At 35.4% G+C, this 14,678-nt stretch overlaps 1 protein-coding gene across 1 annotated transcript; it reads left to right on the top strand.

Annotated features, from left to right (window-relative positions):
- The first annotated feature begins 743 nt into the window (after positions 1-743).
- On the top strand, positions 744-13,475 carry tprg1l (tumor protein p63 regulated 1-like). The gene is made up of 6 exons (XM_073819649.1): positions 744-1,032; positions 2,572-2,663; positions 3,295-3,345; positions 3,432-3,557; positions 5,949-6,102; positions 8,175-13,475. The coding sequence occupies exons 1-6, from the start codon at positions 835-837 to the stop codon at positions 8,367-8,369; spliced, it is 816 nt and encodes a 271-aa protein (XP_073675750.1). The 5' UTR covers positions 744-834; the 3' UTR covers positions 8,370-13,475.
- Positions 13,476-14,678: the final 1,203 nt, after the last annotated feature.

Genomic DNA, 14,678 nt, shown 5'->3' with positions numbered 1-14,678 from the left:
TGTTTTCTAAACAAATTGACAATTTATATACTTTTTAACCTCAAATGCTCGTCTTGTCTCGTCTCTGCAATGCGCATGTGTAGTCAGTATAATCCGGCTCAATGCAGTTAGGGTACGTCGAAAAACTCCCATCTCATTTATGTCTTCAATGTCAAAATCGTCTTACAATGCTGCTTTACCTTTTTTTGTAAAGGGCGTTTGAGCTTCTTTGTATGTTCACTTTGTAAACACTGTGTCGGTACATTTGCAGCAATGTAGGACGGTTTTGAAGTTGAGGAAGAAAATGAGATGGGAGTTTTTCGACATACCCTAACTGTATTGACCCGGATCACACAGACGAGACAAGACAAGCATTTGAGGTTAAAAAGTATATAAATTGTCAATTTATATACTTTATATCGTTTAGAGCCTTTTGAAGCTGCATTTAAACTGCATTTCGGAAGTTCAAACTTCGGGCCGCCATACATATCCATTGTATAGAGAGGAATCCAGAAATGTTTTCCTCCAAAAACATACTTTCTTTGCGACTGAAGAAAGAAAGACATGAACATCTTGGATGACAAGGGGGTGAGTACATTATCTGTACATTTTGTTATGAAAGTGAACTAATCCTTTACTGTTTCCGTTTGTCCCAAAGAGAATTATTTTTTTTTTTGCCTGAACTGTTCCTTTAAAAATCCGAATGCAGCTGGTAACTCGTAAACAGAACGGGTCCCTTTAAATCGTCTGTAGAGTGGAGCAGGTGGGTGTTCCCCTGCGCAACACAGCGCTGCTGGAACTGAGCGCAGTCACTTTTAACAGATATTTACGACTTGTCCTCGACGCTTTAGTGAAATGCTGCAGCTGAATGACAGCGTAACGTTAGACCCTGATAGCCCGGGCGCGGCTGTCTTACACCCGGGGGACTGTGATGATGGGCTGGCCCGAGCTGGAGCTTCAGTGGCCTGCTGCACCCCGCTACAGACCCTCACGCCTTTCCATGTCCACAACCCAACCATGCGAGCCAAAGTCAAAGATTATTTCGTCTTTAGGGTGAGTAGGTAACCCAGTGTTTGCTACAACACACCCGGACTCGGAAATCAAGGTTGTAATATGTGTAAATATGGTTTATTTTTTAGTGTGTTCACTAGATAAGGCTGTTTGTCAAAACCTAGGAAGCTGCCTATATAGACAGCATGGATGAGCGTCATATGCACGTTGATGGCGTTCATAAAAATAAAATTGAATGACACGCAAGAACGGATCAAATGAATGCCTACAATGCTTTACCGACTCAGAAGACGCCTGTGTTTTGCGAAAATGCTTTCTTTGTAGGGGGCTCGCCAGGTTTTGTAACACAGCCATTGATTTGTGCCCTTTATAAATAGAGGTCTCTTTTTAGCTGGAGTGATGTGCAGTCAGAAAGCAATAGATGTAGTACCCTTACAACAATAATAATGAAATTAACTGTAATTATGAAGACCAATTAAAAAAGGCAAATACTGTTTCTTAGGTTATGTTCAGAGTGAAATACTAATGCAGTTTGTACTTTAAATACTGTAAATTGTGTGCAATGATTATTATTTCAAACAAATTGAAACATTTCAGTGAAAATGTTTACATTTTTGCCAGATAAACATTTATGTCAAAAATGTATTGTAATTTAAATAGTATTGCAAAACACTTTTGCTGCTCATGAGGTGAGGTATGGGTAAGGTTAGAGACAAGTTTTGTGGTATGGTATATTTGTATTAATTTATTATTTTTAGAATTTTGACAAGGTAAATGTCATAATTCAGATATAATTATTCCCTATAATTACCCCCTTTAACTTGTATTCTAGTTAGTGATGTTCCTTATTTGTAAGTCGCTATGTATAAAAATGTCTGCTAAATGTATAAATTAAATGTAAATATGGATTGTTAGTTTTTTGTGTATGTGTTGTTTCAAGATGCGTGGTAGTGGTTTAAAAATGTCACAATTTTACAATTACCATTTGAATATATTGGATATTTTAATGCATTATGATTTCTGCACTAAAGGAGGCCTCAAGATGACTTACAAATATTCAAAGTAAGTCAAAAGAAGCAGAAAAAGCAACTAAAACAACTAAAATCAGAACATTTTTAATTTTAGTTTACCTCTGAACAACCTTTTTTTTTTTTCCTTTAAAGAACCAAGATTCCCAATGTCTTGGAAAGCCTTAATATATGAGGGATCTTATTTATAAAGGTTTATTAAAAATAAAGTCTTGTAACTTAATGGAAAGTTGTACATATTTTTTTTTTCAATATAACTAACAATCTAGTTATGCCCAAATATTTTATCAGTCAGAAATTGTAAGTAAAACATATTTTTATCCTATAAATTTCAAACATCTGGACACAGCACCCTTTGGGCCTCTGAATATATTTGAGGAAAATGGAGGCCTTGGGGTCAAAAAGATTGAGTACCACTGCTCTATAATGACTTTATAAGCTGTTTAAGTTGGCATGAGTTGTATTTTCTTAAAAAAATATTTTTATATATTTTTTCTTCCATTGAAGTAGTTTCAATCCTCTGAAATAATTGCTGTTTTTGTGTTGGTCTCAGCCAGGAACGATAGAGCAGGCGGTCAATGATATTCGCACGGTGGCCTTGCCTTCAGAGGACGGAGAGGTTCTTAGCGTGTGGCTGCTAGCAGAGTAAGTCTGTTTCTGACCTTTCTTAGCAAACTATCATTTATAGTTTTATTGCATGCATTTTTGCAGTTTTATTGGCTGCACAACCTTCACATGGGTATTATTAATGTATTATAGTGCACATGTAATGCCTCATAAACACAATTATGATTTGTTGTATCATCTAATTAATGATCATAAAAATAGTTACATTGCATATAATACTTACCATTATAACACCAGATGAACATTGCATTTACAATGCATTATAAGGCTGTTCTTAAATATGTATGTTCTTATTATGCATTGCAATACATTAAGAATGCCCTTATAATGCATTGTAAATGCAGGCTTCATCTGGTGTTATTATGGTAAGTATTATATGCAATGTAACTATTTTCATGATTATTAATTAGATGATACAACAAATCATAATTGTGTTTGAGGCATTACATGTGCACTATAATACATTAATAATACCTGTATGAAGGATTATAAATGCAGACTTCATGGTGTTATAATGCATTGTACTCATCAAAGTTATAAGCACAAAAAGGTAAGTATTATAGTGCATTGTAACTGTTGTTATGATTATTTATAAAATTATAAAACATATTATATGCATTTTTCATATCGTCTTTATATTTTACCACAGAATTGATCACTGGAACAACGAAAAAGAAAGACTGGTACTTATAACTGAGAGGTAAGAAAGTAAGTTTTCCTTGGAATGGACGTTTAACGCATTAGTTTCAGGAAATTGGTCCTAAATGAGCTGCTGGTTTGTTGCAGGTCTTTGTTGGTGTGCAAATATGACTTCATAAACCTCCAGTGTCAGCAGGTCATCAGGATTTCCCTGAACGCTGTGGACACGATCTCAGTCGGCGAGTTTGAGTTTCCCCCAAAATCACTCAACAAGTAAGACACTTCATTCACAAGCACAAAATACAATTCTGTTGATGTGACATTGCATTATACGTCATTGTATGACAAATGTCTAATAGTTTTTTCCACACGTTGTTAATTACCCAAACATGTTAATTGATGCATTATATAATAAATGCTTTATATATACACCGCCATTCAAAAGTTTCATTTATTTGATCAAAAACACAGAAAAAAGCAATACTATAAAATATTATTGCAATTTAAAACAACACTTTTCTATTTTAATATACTTTAAAATATAATTTATTTCTGTGACACAGCGCTGAATTTTCATCAGCCATTACTTCAGTCTTCACTGTCACACAATTCTTCAGAAATCATTTTAATATGCTGATTTATTATCAAGGTTGTTGGAACTTACGATATTTTTTCAGGATTCTTTGAAATATGAAAAGTTGAAAAGAACACCATTTATTCAAAATTTAATGAAGTCTTTACTGTCACTTTTTATGAATTTAACACATGATTTAGTGAGTAAAAGTATTAATTTCTTTTAAAGAAACAAAGAAAAATTTTACTGACCCCAAACTTTGAACAGTAGTGTATGTTGTTACAAAAGATTTATATTTTAAATGAATGCTGTTCTTTTTAAAAGTTTATTTATAAAAGAATCCTACAAAATTTAGCCTGGAAAAAATCCATCGAGCAATGAAAAGGGCCGAACTCGAGGGGCGGCACCAAGCGTGCATTTGAAACTCTCACTCCACGCAATTGGTTAACGGCACCATCAATCACAACAATACACGGTGATACACACTAACTGATAGATTAAACGCTTGCCGTATCCAGTCGGCAAAACAGTAAAAACGTCTTTCTTGCAAAGGAACGATTCGAGCGCGGTTTTCTGTTCCTCTTTTATACGAAAAGCCAAGTCTAACTCGTTCATTTTAGCGGCCAAAGCCGTTTCAAACAACTGGTGTTTATCTGTAGCCATCTTTCAGTGTTAATGATTCCGGACGTCGCAGCACTGTCGTCATCAGTTTAGCTCGCCTCTGGCCCGCCTACATCAGATACACCGATTTGATTGGTTCCCAGAACTGCTTACTTAATGAAGTAGCGTGCATCATTGCTCGATTCCAAATTTGTCTTGCAGAGACAATTCAAATTGTGCTCTCACGAGACCTCTGGATTTCCAGGGTAACAAAAGTATCAAAGGTACCAAAAATAAACAGTATTAAGCAGCACAAATGTTTCCAACATTGATGCTAAATCAGCATATTAGATTGATATCTGAAGGATCATGTGACATGATTTGAAAATTCAGTTTTGCATCAAATGAATAAATTCTAAAGTATATTAAAATAGAAAACCACTATTTTAAATTGCTATAATATTGCACAATATTACTACCCTGGAAATCCAGAGGTCTCGCGAGAGCACAATTTGAATTGTCTCTGCAAGACATTCTGGCATTGAGCAATGATGCAGGTTACTGCAATACGTTAGCAATTGTGGGAACCAATCAAATCGGTGTATCTGATGTAGGCGGGCCAGAGGCGAGCTAAGCTGATGATGACAGCACTGCGACGTCCGAATCATGTAGTAAACTTTGAAAGATCGCTGTCGCTACAGATGAACAACAAGTTGTTTGAAACGGCTTTGGCCGCTACAATGAACGAGTTAGACTTGGCTTTCCATATAAAAGAGGAACAGAAAACCGAAAACTCGAATCGTTCCTTTGCAAGAAGGACGTTTTTGCTGTTTTGCCGACTGGATACGGCAAGAGTTTAATCTATCAGTTCACGAGTTCACGCTTACATATAATTAGCCGGAGAATAGTAGTGCATGTTTGGCGTGCTGTCCGGTGAAGGGCTCCGAGCTCGGGAGTGGCCCGAACCCAGAGTACATTACCCCCCAATAGGAGTAGCGAGAACTCGGAGTGATAAGATGGGGTGGTGGAGGGTTACTGATAAACCATCGAGTGAATTGAGGTGAGTCAGCCGTATTTAAACCTATGGCGCTGATTGACTTGTGATGTATACGCTAAGCATCTGACGCGCTTCTCCCGAACTTTGTTAATGAAACATCATTTAGCTCTGCTGGTAGCTAAGCGTGTATTGTTGTGATTGGTCGTGGCATTATCCAATTGCGTGCAGTTAGAGTTTCAAATGCATGCTTGGTGCCGCCCCTCGAGTTAGGCAGTTTTCATTGCTCGATCCCAGACCCTTAATCTTAATAGATTAGGGTCTGGATTTTTCCAGGCTACAATATTACTGTTTTTCTGTCAAATAATCAAATAAAGACTACTTATAAAAACACAAAAAATCTAACTGATCCCAAATTTTTGAACAGCATTGTAAATTCAAAAATCAAAATGGGGTTTAGGTAGCATTATACTGTGTGTGTTTGGTGTGTGTGAAGGAGAGAGGGAACTGGTATGCGTGTCCAGTGGGATAAGCGACCAAGACCTACATTCATAAATCGCTGGAACCCCTGGTCCACTGACATACCCTACGCCACCTTCACCGAACACCCCATGGCACACGCGGATGAAAAGGTGGCCTCCCTCTGCCAGGTAAATGTGCTTTCTACTAGTGCCCAGTTAATATAGATTTTTCCATTTTCAATACTTATCTTCCGCAGTATGGATACACGAGCACCAGCTGCATAAACATTCTCTCTTCTCTGACACACAGCAATATGTGACACTGGACCACACATAAGTAGCACAGGTGTATTTGTAGCAATGGCCAACAATACATTGTATTGGTCAAAATTATAGATTTTTCTTTTATGCCAAAAATCATTAGGATATTAAGTAAAGATCATGATCCATGGAGGTATTTTGTACATTTCCAACCATAAATGTATCAAAACTTAGTTTTGCTAAAGAACTTCATTCGGACAACTTTGAAGGCAATTTTCTCAATATTTAGATTTTTTTGCACCCTCAGATTCCCGCTTTTCAAATGGTTGTATCTCAGCCAAATGTCAGCTTTTAGATGATGTATACAATTCAATAAAAAAAAAAAAGTGCCCTAATGACTGGTTTTGTGGTCCAGGGTCACAGCCTGTTGCACTGCATGTTTCAGAAGGAAGCGCATGTTTTTAAGAAATGTCAAAATTTTGAAATCTTTTTACTTTTTACATAAACCTGCCTAGCGACAACAGATGAAACTGAAAACTGCTATCTTGGCTAACATTTTACATTGAGTTAATGCATTATTAATGTGAGTTTTCTATGAATACAAAATGAATCAATAACGAATGAATTAATGTGCACACAAGCATAATCTGTTGTTTGTTGCATCTCAGAATGACTTGCTTGACAGATTTCATATATCAACAAAATGTATTTGCACTATTGCATGTGCTGTAAGTTTTTTTAATCCTACAGTTCGTAGTGCAGGACTCATCAGCAGTTGCAAAAAACATTTAGAAAAAAACTTACTTAAAGCAAAGATTTGCATACTTTAGCCACTCACAGTCACAGACATGTAATATTGGATAATTTCCCAGAATTAATAAATATATTTTTGTCTCATTTGCTTGATTGGTTTCTCTGTGTGAACTTGTGTGAAAATCCGATAATCTTTTGGGTCATATTTATGCAGAAATATAGAAAATTCAGAAGAATTCACAAATTTTCAAGCAGCACTGTATATATATATATATATATATATATATATATATATATATATATATATATATATCACCCAGAGAGCTATCAGGCCTGAGAAATATTAGTTGGTAAGAAAATACTTTGAATTGGGTCAAAATTAAATGAACTACCTATACTGTTCAAAATGTATGCTCTTAATATGGTATATTTTTGAAAAAATGGTAGCAAATATGTATATATTTAAAAGTAGTATATTAAAGTTCCATTGTACTACAGGGCCGTTGAATGCTTGAATCTGATTGGCTGACGAACGCTCTAATGGTGTGCATTATTTTCAGGGAAACGCACGGAGAACATAGTTCTAGGCAGCACTTAACCGCATTACAAGTCTATATCACTTCGCCACACGATTTCAGTTATTTCAAAGGGCCTTAGAGTCCAAAACTGCAGAATAACAAAATACCACAATGACACTGGCCAAACTAATAAATACAGTCAACAACAGTCTGTCTGCCTGTCTAAACTTCATTATTAGTTTGCTATCAACGGATCAAGTGTCGTTACTAGGTCTAAAATTAAGTTTTGGAATTAGCAACGAAGGCATTGGATGAGCTGCGTAAAAAATTAACCCTACTCACAATTGCGTTTTAAGCACAAACACCGGATGAATGTCTTGAAATAAATCATCTGATCGTGACCGTAGTATTAGCAGAATAATTGACTTCGGTCTGTTGAATTCTTCGAAAATAATGCACACCTGCTTCGTGTCATGGCCGTATCACCACTTCGGGTGTGCGTTATTTTCTAAGAATTCAATGGCCCGTCGTCAATTATTCCTTGCATATTGGGAGAATTTCCAGTATTGTGATAAGACTAATTCCTACAATGATCAATTTTAAAATAAAATAAAAAAATGTATCCATATCTAGATACCATCTGTCAACTCAGATGCCAAAATCATGACTAAAATTGTTCAGTGAGCTCTTCACAGGAAGACAAATAAATCATTCTGTTCTCAATTTCAGCTTGAGAATTTCAAGACGCAGCTCGTCCAGGCTGTGAAAAAAGCCCATAAAGACTTCCCCATCCCAGGACGGGCCAATGGCGTGCTGATACTGGAGCGGCCGCTCCTGATCGAGACTTACCTGGGCATCATGTCCTTCATCAACAATGAAGCCAAACTGGGCTATGCCATGACAAGGGGAAAAATAGGCTTTTAACTCCTGAATTCTCCCTCTATCTCTCTCATCCTCCAGTCAAGTGCTGTTTTTGAGTGATACTGCTGCAATTGAGTATGTGAGTCCAGTACATACTACTTGTTTTGTTGTTTGGATGTATATAGCGTGTGAAATGTGCCAGGCAGTGAGACGTGGCCACTGCAACAGGATGTGCCTGGATGAACCCAATGCCAATCTAAACGTCCTCTTCCTCTATTCAAGTTTCTAATGCGGTTGAATGGTTTGGAGATGCAGTTTGTATGGGTTACTGACATGCTTTGTTGTCCATTGAATATTTTTAACAAAAATTGTGGCAGTTGACTTGTTTATAGGTTGACTTATGGAAGCCTGTAATGATTAAGATGGTTTAGGGTTCATCTGCTGACTGACTTAGTGTGTTTTTGAAAATGGCCAGACCGTGCAAACTGTAATGGAGCAAATACGTTTGAGCTGTTTTGTAACCTGAATCTTCTCATCTTACAAACTCAATAATCATGGCAGGATGCTCAAAATAATAAATCTACAAGAAGCAACAAACCTAAACATCCATTAGTGTATGGCTTTGGCAACAGAGCTTTAATGGGATGGAATTTATAAAAAGCTTCCAAGAGTGTTAAAGGTGCCATAGAATGGAAAACTGTGTTTAACTTGGCATAGTTAAATAATATCAGTTCAGTACATGGACATGACATACCATAAGTCTCAAACACCATCGTTTCCTCCTCCTTATATAAATCTAGTGTTTGCAAAAGACACCGAAAAATAGGTCCAACATAACACCGACTATTACGCAATAGCACCGGGATCGTTAATAGTTACGCCTCCAACATTTGCATCGGCCAATCATCAGTAACATCAGTACATCAGTAAAATAAGGCGAGCCACTGAAGGGACACGGTTAGCTTAATGCTAGCATGTTACATTGCATTACATAGGATTTCACTTACCACATAAACAGAGAGATGACTGCGCTGATGATGGCGAATGATTTACAGATCCTGAGCATCACTGACAAGTAGCTGAACTTGTGTGGTAAGTAAGCACTCCCTCTGCATTATAACTTTACACAGAGCACATGCGATCACAGTAACGAGAGTAAAATGTCGGCGATTCAAAACGGCAGATTCAACAAACCGCATATTAAAAGCGGCTGGAGCTCCTAATTAAATATGTATTTTTGTCAATGTGCCAGCTATAGAGATGAGCAGCTCTGTGAAACAGCCAATCAGAACAGAGCTCATTAATATTCATGAACGTTCCAAATAAGCCAATAACAGAGCATTTCATTCTAGGGACAAATCCTAGGGTTGTAAATGGACCTGTAAAACCGTTTCTGGAGATTTTTTGCCCTTTCCTATGCCATATACCTTCTATGTAGATATCAGAGAACAATTTAAAATATTGTATAAATGCATTCTATGGCACCTTTAACCAAGCCAACTTTTCAGTCAATTAAAGAATAGGCTGAACCATCCTGAAATGGAAAGCTTTGTCTGCCAGATCCAACAAAAAGTATGTTCAAGATGCACTGAATCCAGAGAAATGTATTTATTGTTTGTTTAGTTAATAAAGAAACATAACCTAGTATTTAAAGGACACCTATTATGCCTTTTTTTTTTACAATATGTTATATAAGTCTCAGATGTCCCCAGAATTTGTTTGTGAAGTTTCAGCTCAAAATACCCCACAGATCATTTATTATATCATTCTGAAAATGCCTATTTTGAGTGGAAGCAGAAAGACGCCATTTTCGTGCATGGCTCTTTAAATGCAAATGAGCTGCTGCTCCCCGCCCCCCTTTCCAGAACAGAGCTGTGCCTTTACAGCCCAAACTCAGATACTCTGCCAAAAGAACATCTGTTTGGTTTTGCTTACTATGTTTGTCGTGCTAAAATCATGCGTTTTAACCATATTATAACTTCTGATATAAGGTTTTCTGAGCACACATATCCGAAAGACACGCACAGAAATCAGTTGTCACAAGGCATGTGAGTACTAAACTAAGTTCTCTTTCATGTCTTATTGTGCTTAAACTGTAAAAATACACATACGTTTATGTTAAAAACACACAGGCGTAACCAAAACAGTAGGTTATGTCTGTGATGGTAATCTGCTGGGAAAGAAATCACATGTTTATATTAGATATGTGTGGCAGCAGCGTAATATACGGTAAATTATTCTCTTCTAAAAATAAATCTTGTCTAGCATGCTTTGCTCGAACCTTTGCCATGGCATTAGAACTGTTACACCATTGTAGTGTTTCGAGAGTTAAGTCAAAGAGTTTCGAGAATTAAATCGTAGCAATTACAGCTATAATATTTTGAGAGTGTAGCCTGTGCATACAAATGGCCCGGATTGGAAGCAATAGGAAAAGTTGCCGGGCCACCAGAATTTATTTGAGTATATGTGGGATTATTAGCAGAAATCATACTCGCAGGCTTGGAAATAATATTTCACATCTTTGATTGCATTCACTAGGCTGTAGTGCACCAGCCCCCCAATAAAAGAAATAACCTTTGTGCTTTTGGTACTTTTAAAATATAAAAAAAGTACCAGCTTTCAAAATCTGTTAGCGAAATAAAAACTGTGTGTCTTGCAATAGTGTTTTTTTCACACTTTTTAATGTGGCTTTTCGATTACAATGAGACATTCATTTAATTAAATTATAAGGTTTTTCTTTGCGAAAATTCCACCACCTCCTCTGCAAAAATGCCATATTTTATTCCGTACATGTTTAATTAAAAACAACAATAAAACATTGTAAAGGTTGAAGTGGACTCCAACTTGTTAACATAAGATATATTGTTGTCTTTTCCGAGGAATACAAGTGACTATTCACAAGCTCATTTATTCACGGTAAAATACAGTAAATGACTGGAAATAATATTGAACGTCTTCCATTCATTATTTGTAGCGCGCCAGCACCAAGTAAGCACAATAATTTTGTGCTTTCTTGCTTTTAATATAACAGCTCAGCTTTCAAGTTCTGTCAGTTTTATCGCAAAATACAAATTATAAATGTTTTTTTTTTCTCTTTTATTTTGTTTATAGCACAATATAAACAAGAAGGAACATCAGAAGGAATAAAAAAAAGGTTAATGAAACGAATGTCTTGGTGTAATCAGAAAGATGACTGATTGAGGAGAATACAGCATTCTGTCACGCAACATTAAAGAGCGTGAAAAACACATAATTGCAATAGACTTGTTTGTATTTCGCTATGAAATGACAGATTTCGAAAGCTGAGTCTTTGGAATATCTCGTGGTGCTCCCAGTTCGGGCCATTTGCACGCACAATAAGCTAGAATATACTCTCAAAACAATAATAAATTTAATCTTGTAATTGTTACAGATTATTTCTCGTCATTTTGACTTTATTCTCAAAATGTTTTAACTTTATTCTAGAAAATTTCAACTTTATTCTCAAAACACTTTGACATTATTCTCATGATTTTGACTATAGTCTTGAAACATTTTGACTTTATGCTTGTGATTTGATTTTTTTTTTTTTTTTTTTAACGTGGCACTAAAATGCTGTCGTACACCATTGTGTAATAAAATAATGAAAAGGCAAATGTAGGGTGGGAATTTGATTCAATACATGGGTTTTGATTGTTTTTTGAGATGTGGTGTTTGTAGAAAGTTTAGTTAGAAAAAGCACTAAATTATTGGAGAAATCCTGCAAACGTCACCTGTGAGAGTCTCACTGGTAGGTTCACTTTTGACATTTTGATTAAACAATGCGAGGTCAAAAACTATTTAAAAACTAAACGTATGCACAGGTGAATGGTCAACGATACAATCTATAACATGCATTTAGAAAAATAAATAGATTTCCATTTCATACCAACTTTAAATACCATTAATTTGGACTTATGGTTTTAATACGCATTACTGACAATGAAATTATTAATAATTTTAGAATAATTTAGATCGAAACCCATGTGACTTTAAATTCACAATTAAAAGCATCTGCTCTGCTGTCTGTGCGAAATGAAACTAAATGTTTTGCATGAAGAAAATGAAGCTTAATTCTCAATGTAATGTGAAAAAATATCTAATTCTGATTAGAAACAAAAAAGAAATTCTGTCTGGACATAATGATTTCATTAAATCATTAAATATCATAAATTATGACACAGGCAGGTTTTATATTCCAACTCTGGTTCTCATATCCGGTCAAATGGCAAATTATGCAAAGTGTGAAGTAATTTTTGTATTAGCATTCAGTATTATTATAACTGGCTTCAGGTAACAAACCCAAAAACCACAGTAAGATAAATAAAGGACATCTATTCTCAAGTGTTTCCACAGGAAGCACCTGCCTGACATTTATTTTCACACATTCGTATTTCAAAATGAATTTCAGGTCTTCTTGTGCCTGCTGTATTGTACTACTGTTACATGTGCTTTATGTTTAACTCATGTTTGTGTGCTTTATTGATCATTTATGCCTTATTTCTTTTACCTAAAAGACAATGTTTAAGTCCTGCCTGTTAGAGAAAGTAAAAAAAAGTTTTTCTTTTAAACCAAGGCGAATAGATAGTGTATATGAGATACAGTTAATTCCTCAGGTGATGTTGGTCAACAGATTGGCTTTAAATAAACAGTTTGTTTAAGGATGCATGACACAGCGGGACGTTCTGAACATGAAGGTTCCCGCTGTTGAGCGATTACGGATTCAGAGATTTGAAGTATTTTTTACGCATATGCACTTTTGTTGTAACCTTGATTGTTTTTTTTTTTTATATATATATTATTTTGTTTTAAATGTAATGTAAAGTTGTGCATGACGATTATGCCTGCGACTTGTTAGGTGTATAATTTGTTAGTCATAACCTCAATTCACCAAAAATAAAAAGTACGCACCTTTTCCTCTGCTCAAAAACACATGTAACTGTTTTTCAAGTGAAAAATGATCATCCATGTTATTACAGTAAAATACTCTTTCTATCATCTAAATCAAGCCTAGATCTGAACTCTTCCAGGTTTCTGTTTAAATTGAATTTTAGAAATCATTCATTAACAATTGTTGTCTGGATTTCATCACACTGATTTATGTAATAAAGGCATCATGCTTTAAGTAAAGTAATGGTTATTTTAACACTTTTTAATTGTTATGTGTCTTATTTGAAAAAAATATTATTTATGCAAGGTTGAATCTCACAAAAACCTGACAAGAATGGATTTTTTATTTTTTTGCATTGTAAGATTAAGCACAAGTCCACACAAATAGTCATTAATTAGATGTAAAAATTCTTAAATAATTATATCTAAAATGTAATGTGTGTCAGGCTTGTGCACAATTCAGAATTTCAGAATTGGCCGCCATTCAATTCATGAGTTGGAATTTGAATAGAATTGACTCCGCCCCACAGGAAGTTGAATTTGAATTGGAGTTGGAATGACAGGAAGTGGAATTAAATTCATGGCAATTCAAAGACATTCCCCACAGTCATACAACAGAAAGAATGTGTTGAATCTCACATACAATTACATTAATTTTGTAATTTAATAGCATCATACACATAACTAGTCACTCCTCAACCCTGCATACATTTTGTTCCAACATATGGATAATGATCAAATTCTTGAAATAAATTACTCCCTCAATGTTTGATTAGTTTTGTTCAAAATGTTATTTTCATTTCAAAGTAATCAAATAACACGAAGTCGTTGTACAGTAAATGCAGTTGTCATTTATTCCAATTCATAACTCACTGAGCAACTCTGTTGCATCTAATTCTCAAAATTCCAATTCCAATAAATCAAACTTAATTATGTGTTCTGTGACTAGAGCTTTTAACATTCATTACTGGGGGAGAACATTTCCTGTTAATGTAATCTGTACAAGTAGTTCAAACTAATATCATTTTATAGAATATGTAATGAAATCATATCTGACATATATTGTAAAGCTTCATTGTTAAACACTTCACTTATGTACATGAATTTCTTTGAATTTGTATTGAACTGCAATTCTGCTTCCTTTAATTCAAATTCGAATTGTAATTCTAGATCCTGTTTTTGGCATCAATTCAGGAGTCATTGGAAATTGGAATTAGCCTGATGTGTGTATTAAAGGGATGGTTCACCCAAAAATGAAAATTTGATGTTTATCTGCTTAATCCGTCTTCTTTCCTATTGGCTGTCGCTCCAGAAAGTCGCTCTTCATTTGCATAAAGTTGAAGGATTATGAACTTTGTCACGTCGATGCCAGCTATCCATTGAAATGAATGGGATTGCTTTGCTTTGTCACTGCATGTCGCTTGTAGTGTGAACGGGGCTTGACATTGTTGTGAACGTTGCGGT

The sequence above is a fragment of the Garra rufa genome, chromosome 15 (assembly GCF_049309525.1).
Source record: "Garra rufa chromosome 15, GarRuf1.0, whole genome shotgun sequence".
Lineage (NCBI taxonomy): Eukaryota > Metazoa > Chordata > Actinopteri > Cypriniformes > Cyprinidae > Garra > Garra rufa.
The sequence above is the reverse complement of the archived record's forward strand: the minus strand, read 5'-3'. Positions and strand labels throughout refer to the sequence as shown.